This window comes from Chelonia mydas, chromosome 11 (assembly GCF_015237465.2).
Source record: "Chelonia mydas isolate rCheMyd1 chromosome 11, rCheMyd1.pri.v2, whole genome shotgun sequence".
In the NCBI taxonomy this organism is placed as follows: Eukaryota; Metazoa; Chordata; order Testudines; family Cheloniidae; genus Chelonia; species Chelonia mydas.
In genome coordinates this window covers 60,375,015-60,395,898 of record NC_051251.2, presented here as the reverse complement: position 1 = coordinate 60,395,898, position 20,884 = coordinate 60,375,015, and the positions used below count along the sequence as shown (strand labels likewise).

General features: G+C 44.9%; 1 protein-coding gene and 1 long non-coding RNA gene across 3 annotated transcripts in view; one reads left to right on the top strand and one right to left on the bottom strand.

The window, feature by feature from the left end:
* LOC122462365 overlaps positions 1-20,884 on the top strand; it is a 101,126-nt gene that overhangs the window by 35,034 nt on the left and 45,208 nt on the right. The window lies entirely within an intron of this gene.
* Positions 4,492-9,067, bottom strand: CTLA4 (cytotoxic T-lymphocyte associated protein 4). Its single transcript, XM_037913092.2, has 4 exons — positions 8,790-9,067; positions 7,045-7,395; positions 6,490-6,599; positions 4,492-5,450 (listed from the first exon to the last, which is right to left on the bottom strand). The coding sequence occupies exons 1-4, from the start codon at positions 8,845-8,847 to the stop codon at positions 5,352-5,354; spliced, it is 618 nt and encodes a 205-aa protein (XP_037769020.1). The 5' UTR covers positions 8,848-9,067; the 3' UTR covers positions 4,492-5,351.

Sequence of the window (20,884 nt, the reverse complement as noted above, 5' to 3'; positions counted from 1 at the left end):
CCAAAGCCCTGAGGTAAGTGGGGAAGTGAGGAAGCACGATCAGCAGCGCGCGAGAGGGGAGGGCTCCTGCCTCATACTGAGAAAGAGGGACGATCAGCGAATTATCTCAGGTGCATATACAGAAATGCAAGAAGCCTGGGAAACAAGCAGGGAGAACTGGAAGTCCTGGCACAGTCAAGGAATTATGATGTGATTGGAATAACAGAGACTTGGTGGGATAACTCACATGACTGGAGGACTGTCATGGATGGATATAAACTGTTCAGGAAGGACAGGCAGGGTAGAAAAGGTGGGGGAGTTGCACTGTATGTAAGGGAGCAGTATGACTGCTCAGAGCTCCGGTATGAAACTGCAGAAAAACCTGAGTCTCTGGATTAAGTTTAGAAGTGTGAGCAACAAGGGTGATGTCGTGGTGGGAGTCTGCTATAGACCACTGGACCAGGGGGATGAGGTGGATGAGGCTTTCTTCCGGCAACTCACGGAAGTTACTAGATTGCAGGCCCTGGTTCTCATGGGAGACTTCAATCACCCTGATATCCGCTGGGAGAGCAATACAGTGGTGCACAGACAATCCAGGAAGTTTCTGGAAAGTGTAGGGGACAATTTCCTGGTGCAAGTGCTGGAGGAACCAACTAGGGGCAGAGCTCTTCTTGACCTGCTGCTCACAAACTGGGAAGAATTAGTAGGGGAAGCAAAAGTGGATGGGAACCTGGGAGGCAGTGACCATGAGATGGTCGAGTTCAGGATTCTGACACAGGGAAGAAAGGAGAGCAGCAGAATACAGACCCTGGACTTCAGAAAAGCAGACTTTGACTCCCTCAGGGAACTGATGGGCAGGATCCCCTGGGAGAATAACACGAGGGGGAAAGGAGTCCAGGAGAGCTGGCTGTATTTTCAAGAATCCTTATTGAGGTTACAGGGACAAACCATCCCGATGTGTAGAAAGAATAGTAAACATGGCAGGAGACCAGCTTGGCTTAACAGTGAAATCCTTGCTGATCTTGAACACAAAAAAGAAACTTACAAGAAGTGGAAGATGGGACAAATGACCAGGGAAGAGTATAAAAATATTGCTCAGGGATGCAGGAGTGAAATCAGGAAGGCCAAATCCCACCTGGAGTTGCAGTTAGCAAGAGATGTTAAGGGTTTCTTCAGGTACGTTAGCAACAAGAAGAAAGTCAAGGAAAGTATGGGCCCCTTACTGAATGAGGGGGGCAACCTAGTGACAGAGGATGTGGAAAAAGCTAAGGTACTCAATGCTTTTTTTGCCTCTGTCTTCATGAACAAGGTCAGCTCCCAGACTGCTGCACTGGGTAGCACAGCATGGGGAGGAGGTGACCAGACCTCTGTGGAGAAAGAAGTGGTTCGGGACTATTTAGAAAAGCTGGACGAGCACAAGTCCATGGGGCCGGATGCGCTGCATCCGAGAGTGCTAAAGGAGTTGGCGGATGTGATCGCAGACCCATTGGCCATTATCTTTGAAAACTCATGGCGATCCGGGGAAGTCCCGGACGACTGGAAAAAGGCTAATGTAGTGCCTGTCTTTAAAAAAGAGAAGAAGGAGGATCCTGGGAACTACAGGCCAGTCAGCCTCCCCTCAGTCCCTGGAAAAATCATGGAGCAGGTCCTCAAGGAATCAATTCTGAAGCACTTAGAGGAGAGGAAAGTGATCAGGAACAGTCAGCATGGATTCACCAAGGTCAAGTCATGCCTGACTAATCTAATTGCCTTCTATGACGAGATAACTGGCTCTGTGGATGAGGGGAAAGCGGTGGACATGTTGTTCCTTGACTTTAGCAAAGCTTTTGACACAGTCTCCCACAGTATTCTTGTCAGCAAGTTAAAGAAGTATGGGCTATATGAATGGGCTAGAAGGTGGATAGAAATTTGAATAGATTGTCGGGCTCAACAGGTAGTGATCAATGGCTCCATGTCTAGTTGGCAGCCGGTATCAAGTGGAGTGCCCCAAGGGTCGGTTCTGGGGCCGGTTTTGTTCAATATCTTCATAAATGACTGGAGGATGGTGTGGATTGCACCCTCAGCAAGTTTGCAGATGACACTAAACTGGGAGGAGAGGTAGATACGCTGGAGGGTAGGGATAGGGCCCTAGACAAATTAGAGGATTGGGCCAAAAGAAATCTGATGAGGTTCAACAAGGACAAGTGCAGAGTTCTGCACTTAGGACGGAAGAACCCCATGCACCGCTACAGACTAGGGACCGAATGGCACGGCAGCAGTTCTGCAGAAAAGGACCTAGAGGTTACAGTGGACAAGAAGCGGGATATGAGTCAACAGTGTGCCGTTGTTGCCAAGAAGGCCAATGGCATTTTGGGATGTATAAGTAGGGGCATTGCCAGCAGATCGAGGGACGTGATCATTCCCCTCTATTCGACATTGGTGAGGCCTCATCTGGGGTACTGTGTCCAGTTTTGGGCCCCACACTACAAAAGGATGTGGAAAAATTGGAAAATGTCCAGCGGAGGGCAACAAAAATGATTAGGGGATTGGAACACATGACTTATGAAGAGAGGCTGAGGGAACTGGGATTGTTTCGTCTGCGGAAGAGAAGAATGAGGGGGGATTTGATAGCTGCTTTCGACTACCTGAAAGGGGGTTCCAAAGAGGATGGCTCTAGACTGTTCTCAGTGGTAGCAGATGACAGAACAAGGAGTAATGGTCTCAAGTTGCAGTGGGGGAGGTTTAGGTTGGATATTAAGAAAAACTTTTTCACTAGGAGGGTGGTGAAACACTGGAATGCGTTACCTAGGGAGGTGGTGGAATCTCCTTCCTTAGAAGTTTTTAGGTTCAGGCTTGATAAAGCCTTGGCTGGGATGATTTAGTTGGGGATCAGTCCTGCTTTGAGCAGGGGGTTGGACTAGATGACCTCCTGAGGTCCCTTCCAACCCTGATAGTCTATGATTCTGTGGTACTCCTTTCAGCCATCTTTACCCATAATTCCTCAACCAAAACAATTAAAATCTTCCACAGAACTACTTACCCCTGTAAATTCACATGTGCAGTGAGCAGCCCAAGTAATTCATCACCCTTTCTCTTTAATGTAGAAAGATACTGTTGCACAGCCTCAAATGTTGAGCTGACCAGCCACGTTCTGCTTATTCATCAAATAGCCAGGGATGGGGGGAAGGGAGACTGTGATGAGAGAAAGAGGCATATGGTCACTGCTTCACCTTAGGGTTGATGCCCGCCACTACAGGTTAGAGCAGCCTTCCCGCTGGTCTAAATTAGGTAAGGGAAACAGCTGGCCTCTCTTTTGTGTTGCACTGAACCTCCTCCAGGTTTGAGGCTGATAATTTAAAAATGCCTGAGGGGCGGAGAAACAATCATATAAGAGCACATAAGAAAAGTGGAATCTACACTGTGGTGCATGCTGGGATCAGTGGTGCAGATAATAATCATATGGATGCCCCATCAGGGGTTGCCAGAGCCTCACTGACTCTGGTTCTCAAATAAGCCAATGCATCAAATCAGTTTGTGGAAAAGAGCAGAGGTGGAGGTGCTGTAGGGCAAGACAATGAGTGTCACTGGAATGGAGATTCCCTGAGAACTGAGCTTCGCACTTTTCAGAGAGGGGCCGCTACTGTACATACTGTATAGAGATAGACATAGATAATATTAAGTCTGGGCTTTATACTGTATTCATCACTCCGGTATCTGATGTAAACTAAATGAACATTATTGCAAATAAAAGCTGAATTGAAATACCATTTTCTTCTATGTTGCTATATCAGCTGATTTCGGTCTGTTCAATTGTCTGCTTGAAAATGTGCAAGAGCAGACCCAGCTTAAAGGGATGATGATCATTTGTGTACATAACGTGTAGCTCAGTTGCTGGAAGAGGAAAGATCATGGTATGGCAACATCAGCAGGAATGATTTAAGTACTGGCGTGCAAGTACAAAATACTGCCATTGATGTCCACCTTTGTTTTCCTGAGCTGCTGAAAAGGAGAGTGTTGCTTCTCTTTCCCACACTGGGGATTATTCATGTGATATGTTTAGAGCATGTAATATGAAGATGACTATCTTAGCCAAACGGATCAGAGTGGAGAACTTTGCCCTCAACATATCACATGATTGAGAGAGAGCTTTTTTCAGAGATGGAAAAAGGAAATTATGTTCTGGAACTGGGACCAGCTTTTTGTATTAAGATCGACAAAATGTGCCACACAAATCCTTACAGTCCCCTTCTGCATGTAATTTACTGAAAACTGCCTGTGACTTTAAGTAATGCCGTGGTAACATTAATTAGGCAAAGGGACCATTGGCCAGATTTTAACGGTGAGCACTGAATACTTGAAGGAGGAAATCTGAAAAGAGACGTGATTGTGAGCACACGGGCAATGCCCGTGTGTGGGCACCAGAGTGTAAAAACACAGAGTTAGAAGGTAATGGGTTCCTTTGGCATTACTGCTTTCTAACATGTAGCCACTTTCTGTTTCTTCTGAGAATCGTGAATGAAAAATTAACTTGACTTCAGGAAAAGCCTTAAGGTTTTTATTGAACTGTACATAACTAATAAACAAACTTATACACTTTCTTCATTTTCATGGAAAATAGTCTTTCAATGCAGCGCCAGACTTTCTGCCGTTAGGATTGATGCTAATTTAGCATTTCGTAAAAAGCAAGACTCCAACAGAGCTGGAGCATTCTCACAGCAATAGGCTAATAAGGCTCCTGCCGTGAGACCTTTTCTCTTGAGCAGCTCAAATGCCATCCGTGGTCACTCCTGCACAGCATTGCTGTGACAATGGCAGAAAAGTTGCTGAGATCAGCCCTTCCCAGCAGCAGTGTCCTCACCAGCCTCAGCTGGCGCTTCCATGGGAATGCTAAGCGCTGACGCAAGAAATGGCACCAAATGCACAGCGCTACATGGAAACACATCAACACTCCTTTATACCTAAATGTATCTCAGGCTCACAAATACCTATGTTTAACTTTGCAATGACACACAAGCCTCTGCCTTAATAGTGTTTGATTTCAATTGGTCAACACATATGCTGAAGTTTGACGGCAAGACATTTGAGTGCAACAGTAATAGCTCTTAATGCTACATATAGGCTACCTGATGGTACAATATAACTCTCAGAATCAACAGCCAAAAGGTAGTCATATTTGTGTGACAGGCGTATCCTTGAAATATTAATGCATAACCTTCTCATTAATCTATTCTATTCCAAACTGTAGACATTCTGTAGAAATTGTAGGGTATGTTCTTTTCTCCCCCTCCACCTTTTATATTAGGAAATCTTATTTTATTTGTTTATATTAGAAAGCCAAACAAGTAGAATCTCCATCACAGCTAGAAAATTGCTCTGTGCTGTTTTCTTGTGCTTCAGCGAATGACGATGTGATATGGCTTAACTTTCTTCTCCTCTTCCTCTGAAGTCATTTTCACATAGAGCCCAGTAGTGAGATATTTCCTCTTCCGTATCTATAAAATATGTGAAGAAAATAAGATAAATCCAATGTCAGACTTGACAACGAAGACAGACTCTTAATCAGTGACTGTTGTGTTCTGAAGAATAGTGATAAGCAAAATTTGTTGGCGTGCCCACACTGTCGGGGTGCGGGGGGGGGGGGGGAAGGGGAATCTGTTCTAGCCACCTTCCCTTAACTCTGTCTCTCTGGTAGGGTGAGATAATTCTGCACTTGTCAGTGGAGGGAAGAGCAGCCAACATAGAGGAGCATTAGGTAACGGTAGCCAAACCTTCCCTGAATTAGCACTAAAGAGGTGTTCAAGCTGCAAAGTTCAGTTCTGTACCAAAATTGTAGGTGTTCGGATCTAGGAGTTTGATGGGGCTCAAAAAGCCAGAAACTAGTTGAAAAGGATGGATCTGGATCTGAGTGCCCAGTAGTTCTGGGTGTTTGGATCTGAGGTTTGGGTTCTGGTCCATTTCTAACTGACAGTATACACACGCCCTTCTCACCAGCTGAGAGACAGGGAAGGCCAGGGCTCTGTCCCGCCATTGCCTTCAATTTGTGCCATTTACACCTGGGGAAAGTAGGTGTAACATACTGCCAGGTCAAAGTTCTCTACTCTCACCCCTGGTCACCTTTTACATTCACTTTGCACAGAGGTGAATGAGGACAGAGTGCCAGGCCCCAGACAGTGGCTGAGTCAGTGATGTGGAACGGAGTACGTACAAAGACTGATATTGTCTTAGATCCCAGTAATGGTTGGTGCCCGCTGCTCAGGATTCCAGAGCAGTCAGGTTAGTGCAGAAACTAACCAAGGGTCAGATTCACCAGTATGATCTGACTGCTTTCTGCCACTCTAGCAATACAAAGCAGCCATAAACTGCCTTAAAAGCAAGGTCTGTGGCTGCTTTTCAGCACTGGAACAACAAACAGGAGCCAGAGTATTCCAGTGACTCTGTCCTTATCATTTTTTTTCTATGATCTGATCTTTCATTCTGCCATATTTATGCAATTAAGTGTAAACTGTATGATGCTCCAGCTATGGCACTTACCGCTTTGCTCAAGACACAGGCTGTGATGAGGATACTGTAAATAAACAATCCTGAAGCAGCTGCTCCTAATATCCAGAGATACAGGTCAGTGTCTGGGCAGGGCTCTGGATCTGAAATACATCAGATTAAACGTGACATTGGGAAGGAAGCTGTCACAATTCATTAACCTTTTTGGGCACTGCACCCCTCCGTAACAGAACTCAGGGCTAAATCCTCCAATCCATACCCTCTCAAAAATCCAATTGACCTTAGTGGGAGTTTGACCTGGGTAATGACTGCATGAGTGGCCTTCTCTGGTTATGTACTTATATGCATACATCCATCTACACACACACGTACAATATGGGGCATTGCTCTTACAGCCCAAGTATGCACCGATCATTGAATGCATCATGTCTGCCTTAGCTCTACAAGTGGTTCTTAAAGAGAGAAGAGCAAATAATGGTTCTCAAAGTTGGAAACTGATTTTAACACTGACTCTTGTTTCAACAAAATAGCAGCTTACTAAACCATAGATCAGAGAATAATGTAGTATAGTCAGGGTGCTTTGCTCACCAATGACAAAGAGCTGTGTTCCCTTTCCTGTGTTCATATAATAGGGTGGTGGGTACAGCCGCTCCATCTTGCAGATGTATAGACCAGCATCAGTAGCATGCAGCCCCATGAGAGTGAGGGTCACATTGTTTTGGCTGGGGATGACATGACACTGAATGATCTTTTCCACAATGAACATCTCGTACTCAGTTGTGTAGGTTGAAGCACAGATCTCGGTGTACTCCTTGCCTGTCTGTTTTAGCAGGGTCACTCGGATTTCCTCTGCATTCCCAGTGTGCTTATATTCACACACCAAATTGGCAACTCCTTGCCTGTTGGCCAACACCACTGCTGGCTGGGTCACTTCGATAGCTGTGATCAAAGGCAGAGCATGATGATCAATTAACACATTAAAGAAATGCGCTTCGATAATATGTAAGCTCTTACTTAAAACCTATAAAAGCAAAGAAAGAGATTCCACCCTGAAGATCCTTCATCCCTGGACCCAAACTGTGCCGGATCCTTTTGGAAGAGATATGAGATTTCCTTTCACTCCCAGTATGTAGACTTTTTTTTCAACACCTGCATTAATGTACTAAAAATCCTTAAGAAGGAATTCTGCAGTTTCTGAATGCCCATTGTGATAGCTGATTTGGAGATCTCCGCTGTTTCTCATTCTTTAAATAGCATATGATATGGACCCACATAATGGACTGTGTATACTGCAGACTTCCTTCTTTAAATAAAGCATTTTTAATATATCAGAAGGCATGAAAGGGACTTCAAATACTAAAACTTTGTGCATTATATGTTGGGGATTGGTCCTGCTTTGCGCAGGGGGTTGGACTAGATGACCTCCGGAGGTCTCTTCCAACCCTAATATTCTATGATTCTATGATTGGGGATTGTGGAAATTTAAACCAAATTGTCTAAAAAGTAGAAATAAACTCCTAGGTTGATAAATTTTGACCAGGAATACACTTGATCATTAGGGTTAACAATAGAGCTGGTCTGAATACTATTTTGCAAAAAAATTCTGTTTTTTTTTTTTTTTTTAATCTGGGGCAGGGGAGGAAGAGTTGCTCACATTTCTTTTCTTTGAAACCTTTTAACCAACTCTACTTGCCGCTGGAGTTACATTGAACAAATTCTGATAAAACACAGCAAAACATTTGAAATAAAATTCACAAGTTAAAAAACATCTGCTACACACATCTCTAGCTTTACAGGTTGCAATGTACCACTGCTCTTCATAGCTCTGTAGTTTTCACTTTCTATATGGAAGTCAATGGATTTTGCGTGAGTAAGAACTGCAGGGACTGACTTGTTACCATGAGCTGGATTCAAGTTTGGATTATTCCCTGCCAAGGGAGGGTTTATTTTCTCTGTGGCTGCCAGTGCTAGAGAAGGGGAAACCAGAAGCTCTTTGTCCACTCAACTCCTATCTCTACAGTAACAATTTAATGCAGAGGATCTGATTTAAACAAACAAACTCTTTATATATTCCTGATCGATACAGGAGTCTTTCCTAGCACCTCTAATAACTCTACTGCTCTGGAATCTTTGCCTGTTTTCCCAGTAAAGTTGCAGTGCATTGTATTGGACTTGTCCACCGAGAATCCCTTGACTTTCCCAGCCTGTGCTCTTCAGAGACCCCGCCTCAAATATGTCCTCTCCTTGCTATACTGAATCACTGTCCTGCAAAGGGGTGAAACTGAGAAAATGTCAACACCCCCAGACACCTTCGGTCTCCTTGATCTACCCACCTTTGGTGATGCCAGTGGCTGTGCTGAGAAAGCCAATGGTGGTCAATAGCGTGAGCATTCCAGCGAAGAGACAGCCGTTAGAAAGTTTGAAGTTGCCTGTTGCCCTCTAACGCCAAGTCCAGATGGAATTAAATCAGATTTATAATCAGAACTGCAGGGAAAAGGGCAAGACCTTTCAGGATACTGAACCTCGAAATGTTTGAACCCACACAGATTCAGTGTATGTATATATACCTCTGATCCCAAATACACACACACACACTATACCCGAAAGTGCATGAGACTTTGTTTTGGTTTTACAAGAAGGGAAGTAGTGGGTTTGATTAATACGTGCAGAGTTAACCTCAAACAGCTATGAACAAAACAACGATTCAGCAAGTGGAAAATGTATTCAATCCGAAATCTGTCATGCGTTATACTTTAAGAATTGGGGGAGGAAAGAGAATGAAAGAATAGTTCAGCCCCTCCTTTGGCAATGCAGAGTTGAAGTATTCAAAGTTCCTGAAATCACCAGGTATTTCCTTTTAAGGAAAAATACCTTTTAAGAACATACCTTTTCAAAGTGTCTACCTGTTTTAAGGTTATGTAAGCTTTGAAAATTATCTTGTGTTTTTATGTGAGAGTCTGTCAGGTCCACAGAAAAGTCACTGTGGATCATTGGCTAAAGAGGTTTTAAAGTACTATAAATATGTGTCTACATAATAGGCCATTACTTTTTCTTTTTTTCTTCAACCTATTAAGCTCTTATATAATGTGCCTAAAGGTATATAAATGGACCACCACAGATTCAGAACACCCATGAATTGGTCTATGAACTAGAAAAAACTAATGAAAAATACTGTAATTTTTTATTAAGATGATAGACTAATGATTGATATATATATATATATATACTACTAATGATATATATATTAATGATATATATAGTGGCATAGTTACACAAGAGCATTTACTACTGCATAATTTAGGTGGGATGCCCATATAGCAATAATGATAGCATGAAGAGAGCCATAATTTGCTCTTACCCATGAGCACGCAGTAAATAAAAATAGTGTATAGTAACTCAAAGTTGTGTGAAAATAACTGGTTGGGCCTATATCATACTGTTGGTTGGACAAATTAAAATCAATTCATAAATAAATTCTGTCATACTATCAATTACCATGGTATAAATGAGCTTTTAGAGGTGAATTACTGGCCTATTCTTGACCCTGACTTATCCAGAGTAAAGATAGAGTTGAGAACAGCATCTGTACCTTGGATTTTACATGTAGTTAAGTGAATGATGCCTTTTAGCCCTCATCAACCATAGTTTAATCTGCTGGTGGCTGATGGGCACTGCATATGGAGTATGCAATTAACTGATAAGCTTTTGGGGGGAATGCATTACAAAACTCAATGCTCATTGCACAGACACCTGTTGTCACTTGGTATCTTGCTACAGTAAGGATAGGAGATGCCATGGTCCTACCGTTGCTCTGGGAAATATTCTGCTTAATGATACCAGCTATGCTTCCGTACTGTTTCTTTTCTGAGGGTGCCTTTTTGGAAGAAGAAGACACTTTTCTGTGTTCTCCGCTCCGCAGCCTTATGCTGGAATGACTGTGGTTCCACCTAAGTAAGGCTGAATGTGGCTCCCTGTGAAGACAACCGATGCTGCTCCTCTTTTCATTGGCAGGAGCTGATTGAGAGTAGCACAAAACTGTCCTCTCCAGGGGTGGAGAGTGCATACCCCACCATGCGGCCTGCTTTTGCCAGCCTGGAAAAGAAGGGCCCAACATTACCTTCAATCCTGAGTGAGAGGATTCTGGTGCAAGACTGATGGGCCAGTTGCTTTGAGCTGATGAGCCTCCTACAGACCAAGACCCTGTGGGTCTACACTGTAATAACACATCTACAGCTGGCCTGCATCAGCTGACTCGGGCTCACAGGGCTCGGCCTGCAGGGCTATAAAACATCTAGGCTCAGGCTGGAGCCTGGGCTCTTGGAGCCTTCCTTGTGGTGCAGTCGCAGAACTTGGGCTCCAACCCAAGCCCAAACGTCTACACTGCAGTTTTATAGCCCCACAGCCCAAGCCCCAGGCAGCTAAACACAGGCCAGCGGTAGGTGTTTTATTAGAGTATAGACTTACCTTAAGGGTCTAGGGATGGTCCATCCACCCCCATTGTACCACAGAAACTCCCTGTGGGTTACACCAAGTCCCCTGATCCAGGCTGTGCTAAGCCATCAACCCCATGTACCTAGCACCACAGATTCCTCCAATATTATCTCTTTACTGCCACGTGTTTTTATGGCTACCCTTTTGTTTTCTCCTCACTTCACCATACCACCGGCACCATCACCTGGTCTTTGTCCTTCCTCTCCCCTCTCCCGTGCCTGTCCCCACCCCACCACTCCTTCCCATCTCCCTGCCCATCCCCACCCTCCAACTTCTGCTCTCCCCATGCCCCCTGCTGTCTCCCTGACCCATCCCTCCCTCTGAACTCCCTCACACTTGCCCTCTGCAATCTCTCCTCTCCCTCCTCACCTCAGTTCCACCCACACACACACAGCCAATAAATGGGCGGAGAGGAAATAAAACAAAGAAACTGCTTCTGTACATTTAATGGGACCGTACAGCTTGGCAGAATAGCCTCATGATCGTATTACTGTAGCCCATATTCTTCCTTCTCCCATGTTCCTATTCATATGTTCTCTCACCTACTGGCCCTGATTCTCAGTTGGTCCGTTCCTGCACAGGAATGGGGCTGGGGGTGGAAGAGATAGTGAAGGTAGGTGGCGTTAAGTCCCTCTCTGTTTCCACATTGCATTCTGACGCAAGGAGGAATCTGCCTGACCTCTGGTTTCACTTAGAGCAGCCGCAGGCCTGTTCTAAATTAAACTCCGTTTCCTACAGGCCTCAGTGCACAATGCACTCCAGCCCTCTCACCTCAGAAATCTCCCTTCCCTGTCCCTGGACGCCTCTGCCACTGCCGATGCTGTGCTACTCAGAGAGGGGTCCAGGTGCTAACTTTGCTTGTGATGACTTTGAGGTTCAGAATTCCTTCACTGGTGGTATTCCCAGAGGCTGTCATGTCTAAAATGAAAATGTAAACTCTTTGGGGTGGGTGGCTAGGTTTTATTTGTTATGGAGCCCAGCATATACATAACAGTATTTTTTCCTTTTTCCCCAGGGGCCACATAACTCTCCAAATAACAGGTGAGCCTTTCTACTCCACATGTGCTACTCTAAGTACCATCATCATGGTCTTCACTGGGTGACTTCCCGAGCTAAATGCCTTAACAGCTTGAGCTAAAGAATCAAACTATGAGCTTTTGCAGGCTTACTCTCTCTGTAGACCAAGCACAGAGAGGGATGCACAACTCAGACTGAACAATGTGCAACACTACTATAACTAGGCGTATTCGGATGAGGTAGATAGCTAAGTTTCTCAATTAATTGAAAAGATCTGTGTCATTTTGGGTTGATATCTGACACTTGAAGTAACTTTACTGGCTTTTCTTTTGTTTAATAATTAGCGAGGACAAATTATCAGCTTCCATTCAGTCAAAATTCCCATTACAAACTATTGTTGTTATTATTCCACAATTAATTTCACACTTTTAAAAACATCTTACTTTACCCTAATGCTGTTTTTCTTCTGCATTGACAGGAACTAAAAAAACCATTGGGTTGGTGAATAACTACAGATGTAATGGGGAGAAGAAAAGTTTAACATTTGCATAGCATCTGGTTTCAGGATATCTTGTTAAGCTCAGGCTGTGAGATCATCTCTAAGTATTCACATTTTTATCACATTAGTTCACCACAAAGCTATTGAGGTTTTGAAATGCACTGTTATTTTAAAAAATAATTCAGACCTCTATACAAAAAGGCTGAAGAAAATTTTTTTTTCTAAAAAAAAGCTAAGTAAAGAAGAAAGGAAGTAGCATGGTGGCTGGAAAAATAATTGATTCATTACCATTAAAGGACTAAAATCTGATTGCAAAGCCCTATATATGGCCAAGTTTGGTGGACTGATCTGGGTCCCATGGGAAACCACAATTCGCATCACACAGTCACTTAATACCGGATGTTTCAGAACTCTAGACTTTCTGTCCACCTTTAATGTGAAAATAACAAAATGGATCCCAGAGGTGCGCTGTTTACCAGTTTAAAATGAACTGAACTGGAGTTCTTAATAAGGCAATGCCTGCGTCTCGCAATGTAGGTGATACAACTAACTAGAATCTTTTTTTCTGAATATTTGTCACTGGGCACTGACTACACTTCTTGTGTATCGCAAGGGAATATTGACCAATGGGCAGGGGCGTGCACAGGAAGTTAAATTTTACCACTCGGGGGGGGGGGCACTGGTGAGGGACACAGAACTCCTCTGGGGGTGGGGAGTGAGCAAACTTCTCCAGCCCCGGGGCCCTGCGCCTGGGCTGCAGCAGGGAGAGCGAGAGAGCTCCTCTTTTGTGGGGCTGAGACAGAGTTCATTCTCTCCGCCACAGCCCAGGGGCTGGAGAAGTTCTTCATCCCCAGCCTATTATTGCGGGAGGGGGGGTCCATGCCCCTGATTGCCCCCACTTGTGTATGCCCCTGCCAATGGCTTGCACAGGTATAGATAGGTAAGATTCAGTGGATATCTTTTACCCTGAGGTTGTTGGTAACTCCTTCTTTAGACCTCATCTTTTTTATTCACCCCACCCTTTGGAGCCACCACGGACGTTGACTCCATAATTCTATTCGATGAATGGCATTTGCCACTCTCTACTGGGACTCTGAGGTATCCATGGCTAAACTAACATGGAGAATGAATCATCTCTTAACGCTAAAGACAGTAGCTCAAAGGTGCACAACAGAACATACATTCTACCTTGCAGCTAGATATCATCCTCATTTATTATTTGTTTTGCAGAAGTGGCTAAGAGCCCTAGCCATGAACCAAGACCCCTCTGTGCTAGGCGCTATACAAACACAGAACAAAAAAACCAGGCCCTGCCTCAAAGATCTTATACTGTAAGGGCTTCTCTAGACTGACAGCACTGCAGTGGCATAGCTGTGCTGTTGTAGCCCTTCGTGAAGATGCAAGCTATGCTGATAGGAGAGCTCCTCCCTTAGGCATAAGTACCCCATCACCCCAAGAAGCAGTAGCTATGACAATGGGAGAAGCCCTTCAATTGATATAGCATCATCTACACTGGGGGTGAGGTCAGTATAGCTACATCACTCAGAGGTGTGGAAAGTCCACTCCCCTGAGCGGCATAGTTGCACCGACACGAGTTGGTAGTACTGTAGACCAAGCCTAAAGCTATGTCTACACTTAAACCAATAACTCTTCATCACAGGCACTCACTATGGGTTCTCCCTTCGCTGTAGTTAATCCACCTCCTCAAGAGGCAGTAGCTAGATGAATGGAAGAATTCTTCCATCAGCCTAACACTGTCTACACTGGAGGTTGAGTCAGCTTAACTATGTCACACATGGGGGTGGATATTTCACACCCCATAGCAACTTAGCTGGGTCGACCTAATTTTTTAGTGTAGACCAGGCCCTCAGGATAAGACAAGAAACAACAGGTGAAAACAGACAGACAGGGGAGCACAAAGAAACAGCAAGACCATACTGGTCAGCGTGATAGGCCGTGCTCTCAGCACACCAACAGCCAAACTGGTGTCAAGTGTTCTGTAGGCATCTTGGGAACAGAGAGATTTAAAGGAGGAGAATGAGGTGGCTTTGCAGACGTTTACAAGGAGCTCCTCCCAAGCACGAGGGGCAGCCTGGGAGAAAGCACGAAGGTGCTTGTTTAAAAATGTAATACGTGATTAATGAAGGCTGGCATCGATCGGAGGGAGGAGTCGAGAGCTCAGTCGTGAATGAGGGGTGATAGGCTCGGAAGGGCCTTGAAAGTTTCTTTGTTGCGATGGAGAAAGGGGAGTCAGTGGAGGGATGCAAAGAGAGCAGCAGCACAGTCAAAGCAATGAGCTAGGAAAATCTTTGCAGCGGCATTCTGACTAGACATGAGTGGAGCGCCATGGCATTTCTCAAGGCCAGCAAAGAGGCTGTGCAGTGAGTGAGATCTGAGGAGAGGCTGGATGAGAGATTTAGCTGTGTGTTCAGTTGCATTTAACTACACCCTGCATCTGTGGTTATTAGCTTTCCGAACTGCACAACTGGGGTGCTTTCCTTGAGGTTGTCACTGGAGATTGTTGGGACGTCGTGAGGCAGAAGCATGTATTGGAAGATTTTGGCAATGTAGGAGAACTTCCCTTAGATATTAGGAGTGGGGGGAACGTGACTAACAAGTGGATCGGGAGGGATGGTTAAGGGGAAAATAGGAGTGGCTGGACCAGGGAAGGACCTTATCTCCCCCTTTAATGTACTCAGACTCATAATATGAATTTAAAGACACATTCCCAAACAAAAAAGGTCCCTGAATAAAAGTATGTTTCAGCGGAGTCCACCTACTACTCTGCCCTCCCCCCTTCCCTCCCAAATTACACTCTTTCAATAAAACTACACGTTAAAAATAATGAGGTTTTAAAAGTCTGGAAATAAACTGTTAAGTGATGCAGACAATCCCCTGCTGCCATAGAATCATCCTTCACTCACATCCTGCCCTCCACCCAACCTTAACTTTACCCCCTTGGAGTTTTGATCTGTACTGGAAATCTGCTGTTAACTGCATACTGTTGATTTTACATATTGCTAATTAAATGCACAGTAAGGCATACAGTGCCAGCGTACATTGAGTTATGTCAGTCTGTGAGCGCTTATCAAGTGATGTGCTGGTGAAGCAGAATGATACTTTCATGAGTAAACTCGGCCTGATGGATCTGTTTGGTGTAAGAAATAATGGGCTTATTACGTGGTATTGAAGGTTTATGTAGGTGTGTGTGTGTGTGCCTTGAACGTTTGTATTTTATTATATAAGGACTAATGTAGGTAAGTTTTTTGTATTCAGGCTCAAGAGTTTGAAAGTTGATTTTGGGTGCTTCTGTTTTTGCATAACCAATTTGAAACACCTTAAGAGGGCTGGTTTTCATTGACTGGGTACAGAGTACACAAGGCTCCTTTAGGTGTCTTTATCGTAAAATGTCCGCAATCAATAGTCACCTTTGGAAAGATTGGCCAGCATTTGTAGTGTATCTTAGTTTACGAATATTGGAAGTGAATCCCTTGAATGGGATATAGGATTTTCTAATCTCTTATTGATAATGTTTTTGTGCATATATTTTTGTCAATGTTAGATGGACGTTTTGGGGGCAAGGTAGCTCAGGTAGGATAACACTGAGGGATGAAGTCGTTTTTAGTACCGGGGAGCTGGATCAATCCCTTTGCTGTTCATTTCCAGACTTTTTAACGATCGTATTTTTTAAAGGTGTAAAAAATGTTTTGGAAAGAAAGTGTAATTGTTATCCTGTGACCCCCATTTCCCATAGCTCTTTGTACAGCTAAGGAGGGAGTGGAGGAGGCTTTTGCTGAGCTTGGGATTGGTAAAGGATGTGTAGGGCTTGTCGCAAGTCAGCATAGGCAGGGCCCCACATATTCCACAATTTCTCAGTCAAGGAATTTGTAGCCTGTGATGCGGTGTCTACCCCACACAAGGCTTGAAAGGGTTACAGTGGCCAGATAGGTCAGTTAACTCCCCAGGCTGCACCTGGTGGAGGAGTCAGGGAACAGGGATTGATTAAATGAGGCTCAGCTGGTCAGGAACAGGAAGGGCCTGTATAAAGCCCAGGAGCTGAGAGCAGAAGCAGGCTCCAGGGAAGTACGCTGCAGTCACTCCCTGGGAGGAAGAAGGTATGTTGGGACTACAGATGGTAACCCACAGTTACACCCTGGGAGGAGGGAGTTAGGAGCCTGGCAAACCCAAAGAGGGGGAAAGCCAGGAAGGTAGGAGAAGGCTCTGGGGGAAAGCAGCAGAAAATAGGAGTGCAGATCTTGCCACTGAGCTGGAATCCAGAGTAGAGGGAGGGTCCGTAATCCCCCACCAGCCACTGGGGATGTGGAACCAACCAGGCAGAGGACAGTAGACTGCCAGATTTCTTCTGGAAAGACTTGGTTACATAACCCCATGGAAGGGGGAGCCACATAGCCACCTAGCCAGAGGGCTGAGTTATGAAGAGGAGGCTGCAGTTCCCGGAGCGAGAGGGGCCCGCGGGGTGAGAAAGGGTGACGGATAAGGACACTGCCAGAGGAGGGCAGCACCTGGCAGAGCTAATCCCCAGGATGGCCAGGACAAGGTGCCATCGGCGGTGAGTGGAGCCCATGACCAAATCCACTGTTTGCCACATAACTGTGCTCCGGGATCTATATTTTCATTCATAAAACAAATCAAAACTAGCTGTTGCCGTTGTGAACAACAGCTTAAATCTGTAAACGGAGGCAGCGTTGTCTAAACTTCTCCTCCTGCATCTACCAAGTGCCCGAAATAATAGCTCTGAGAGGTGTGAACCCACAGGGATAAATCTGACACCCCAGATGTCCAGTGGTTAACTTTCCCTATGGATCGTTTCAGCAGAAACATCCAACTCATGTGCTTATCCCACAATCGCAACTGGCCTCCCACTTTTCCTCAGGTGCCAAACCCAGCTGGGAAAGCCACCGGCTTGGAATTAAAGTCTCACTTGCCATAGAGTGCACAGATCCTTGACATAAAGACAAGCTGATATCGGGCAGTAAGCTAGTAGGGTAGTGTAACTGGTAGCTGCGTAGGCTAACAGAGGCATGCATAGGAGAAGCAAGCAGAGTTCTTTTTACAGATGTTGAGTATTTAGGGTGAAAGAGCTTGTGAAGCAGGACTGCTAGATCATTAGGTGGGGAGAAAGGAAAGGGGGGCTTGTGAGTAGCCCCTCAATATGTTTGTTTGTTTTTGTTTTGAGGGGGGGAGCGATAGCTCAGAGGTTTGAGCATCGGCCTGCTAAACCCAGGCTTGTGAGTTCAATCCTTGAGGGGGCCATTTAGGGATCTGGGGCAAAAATTGGGGATTTTTTTTGCTTTGAGCAGGGGGCTGGACCAGATGACCTCCTGAGGTCCCTTCCAACCCTGATATTCTATGAGATTATCTGTCACAGGTTATGAAAACCAGTTAAAATCAGGCCCTAACCAAAGATGGTGGAAATCTTTTTTGAATTTTGTAACTTTGATGAAATGTTGAGTAAAAAAGGAAGGGGGAATTTTGCAAATATTTTTTCCGATGTTTTCACCAGCTTCAGCCCCAAGCGTCTGCATTTTATTTTTTAAAATATCAGCTGTTTAGCAAAAACAACAACAATGAAGCATCTCCTACTTTATCGAAATGACTTCTTCACCAATGTACTGCTAAGCCTGAGCGAAAAATGTTAAAGTTGCATTTGAGGTAGAAGAAACTGCAAGTAGATAGACATCTTCCTTGCTAAGGTTTTATCTGCGAAAATTTTCCCTTTTGTTGGCAATTTTAAATGGCCATGATATTAGCCCTCTTTTTATGATTTTCAACTGACAGGAAAACGTTGTCTTGTAAAAATACAGAAGTAAAAGTCCTGATTCTCGTTGACACTAAATTCTTTTCTCCACACGAAAGCTGTACCATTTCAGCTATCCCAGTACAGATAAAACCATACAGTCCCCCGATGTGTGGGTGTACTTTGACTGGTATAAATGTGCTTTATCCTATGTAGCGACCCTCATGAGGGAAGGGAAATAACAGCATTGGTCTGTCAGTTATCCCAGTATAACTGCATCCACACTAGGGGCTGTACTGGTGTCACTCTGGGTTTAAAAAAAAAAAAGTCGCATCCCTATTTAAAAACAAAATTTAGGTGAGATCAGGCCTTAGGCCACACTGCTCTGGCAGGGCAAAGGGACCTTAAAGTGAGTCCAAATGTAATTGACGCTCACGTTAAGGCAACCTTACAATGACAGGTCGGTGTAAAATGATTTTAGTGTAAATGAGAATGGGAGCCAATACATTTTGTCTCATTGAGTTAATGAGATACTGTGGCGCTGGTTGCCTGCATGTGGTGAGTATGGGTACTTGGAAAATGTTGCTTCTATACTGAATGCCCTTCATAAAAGTCCTGAAGCTGTGCAAAGTGGTCGCCTTCTGGGAAATGGGGTGTAGAGCATTTTACAGTACATGCCTGCAGTGACTCAGAGCAGCTCCCCGTACAAACTGTAACCATCTTCACTCATTTGACTGTTTAATCATTTTCTAGCTGTATTACTTTAAAACCATTCCCCCTTTTCTCCCCCAGTTTTCTCTCTGCTGCGTTTTCCTTTTGTTCACTTCAAAATGTTCCTTATCTTCAGAAATATCAGGTTCTCACTGTGGTAGAATCAAATTGTGCCATCCTGTGTGGTGAGATCGGCGAGGAAGATCGAAATGGTTAAATATGCTTGCTCATGACCAGAATTACTGGCACTGCTCGGCACACAACGCTCTGACAATTATTTTGTCAGCAAAAAAAGTGATGAGCCAGCAACCCCCCTAATGGCTGCAGCGCGTGAGCGGCAGCAAAAAAGTGCATTCTGCTGAGGACAAACCAGTGAGCCACACTGAGGACACTGCTCAGCAGCTGAGGTAGCCGAGTGCAATTAAATGAGCCAGACTGAGGCCTGGTGTTCAGCTGAAGTCAAATGAGCAGCACGGCAAGCACCAGGGCTTTGTTCAGCCTCCTGCATTAGCTTTGCTCCATAGTTTTACAAGCACATCCATTCAGCACCGCAAAGGAGGGATTCTTACGCGGGGGTTGGGATTCCAGGGGAGTCGCCAGAGGGTGGCTGAGGAATTGTTACAAAAACAGTTTTACAAAAAAAAAAAAAAACCCCAACCCAGCAGCTGCTAAGATCCAGTGGCTCCAAGCTAATGGGAGGGATGAAGAAGATGTGCTCCCTCCTCCTCCGGATGCTGCCCTCCTCTGTCCCCACTGCTGCTCCTCATTTCACTGCTGAGTGCGCCCCCATGGCTGCACCATAGTCAGCGTCATGGACGGGCAGGGGGAACCAGCTGCTCACAGCCTCCCCCATCCCCTTGCCATGCTCAAGTGACACATCCCTGAGGCAGATCACAGCGTCATTGGAAAACGGGAGGAAACTCTCCAGAGCCCACCTAGCTGCACCATCCACCGACAATCTACTAGACCCTTCAGCTGATCTTAAAGAGCAACACCCCTGCCTCTTGTTTGTAGTATTTACACTTGCCACTTCCATGTGGAGCTCCAAATTCTCCAGCTACTTGCCTGCATTTCTGTAGTGCCTATATGACCAGTTTCTAGGCTATCGTGGGCTCGTCTGTCTTTGGAACTCATATCATTCCCAAAGCCCTTCATAATAATGGGTGTTCCTCATGTACACCCAGTGTTTACCTTTTTCCCCCTTTGTTTGAAAGGAAGGACATTGCACACATCATAGTTGGCTTGTCTGGATTACTATGCCCCTTCTAGCCAAGTGTATAAATTGTTTCTTGGAAATCATCATCTGTGGTTGCCCAAGTGCCATGGACTTCTGCCACAGTAAACGTGTTTTATGGGAAATATTGTGTAGCACAGGAGTTGATCTGTATTAACTCTTTTATAGGTAGAACTGTGCTACTCACCTGCAGCAATTCCTTAAACAATTGTTACGTGTTTTCTTCTCATTTATAATTTCAAGTTTTGTGTGAAAAGTATTCCACCAAATGAAATAGTCAAGAAAATGGACAGCTGATTCCAATGTACTTCTACAAAGCTACAATCCTTTCTGGTTCTCTGGAGTTCAGGACGTATCCGTCCTCTGGTCCAATTAACCTGAAGCAATGCAGGAATCACGCAGTAAAACAACAGCAGCATCTTACCACCTGGGCCATTTGTGTTCACTTCAGGTGCTCTGTGAAGCTCAACCAGTCAATCAGCAAAGAGCTTTGGACAGAGTCCTATCTTGGCATGCAGCTGAACTGCCCTCAGCCCATGTCTGGGTGGGGAAGGACTCCTCATGTGGCATAAAGCTCCCCTTTGTACTCTGCAGACCTGATCACCAGGTGTAGCTTACAGCAGCTTGAGGGCAGCTCTTACACTAGGTGTCAATAGACCCAAAGGGCCAAAACTGCATGGGAGCAGAGCTGTCTAGCATCATCCTGGTCGCACGTGTG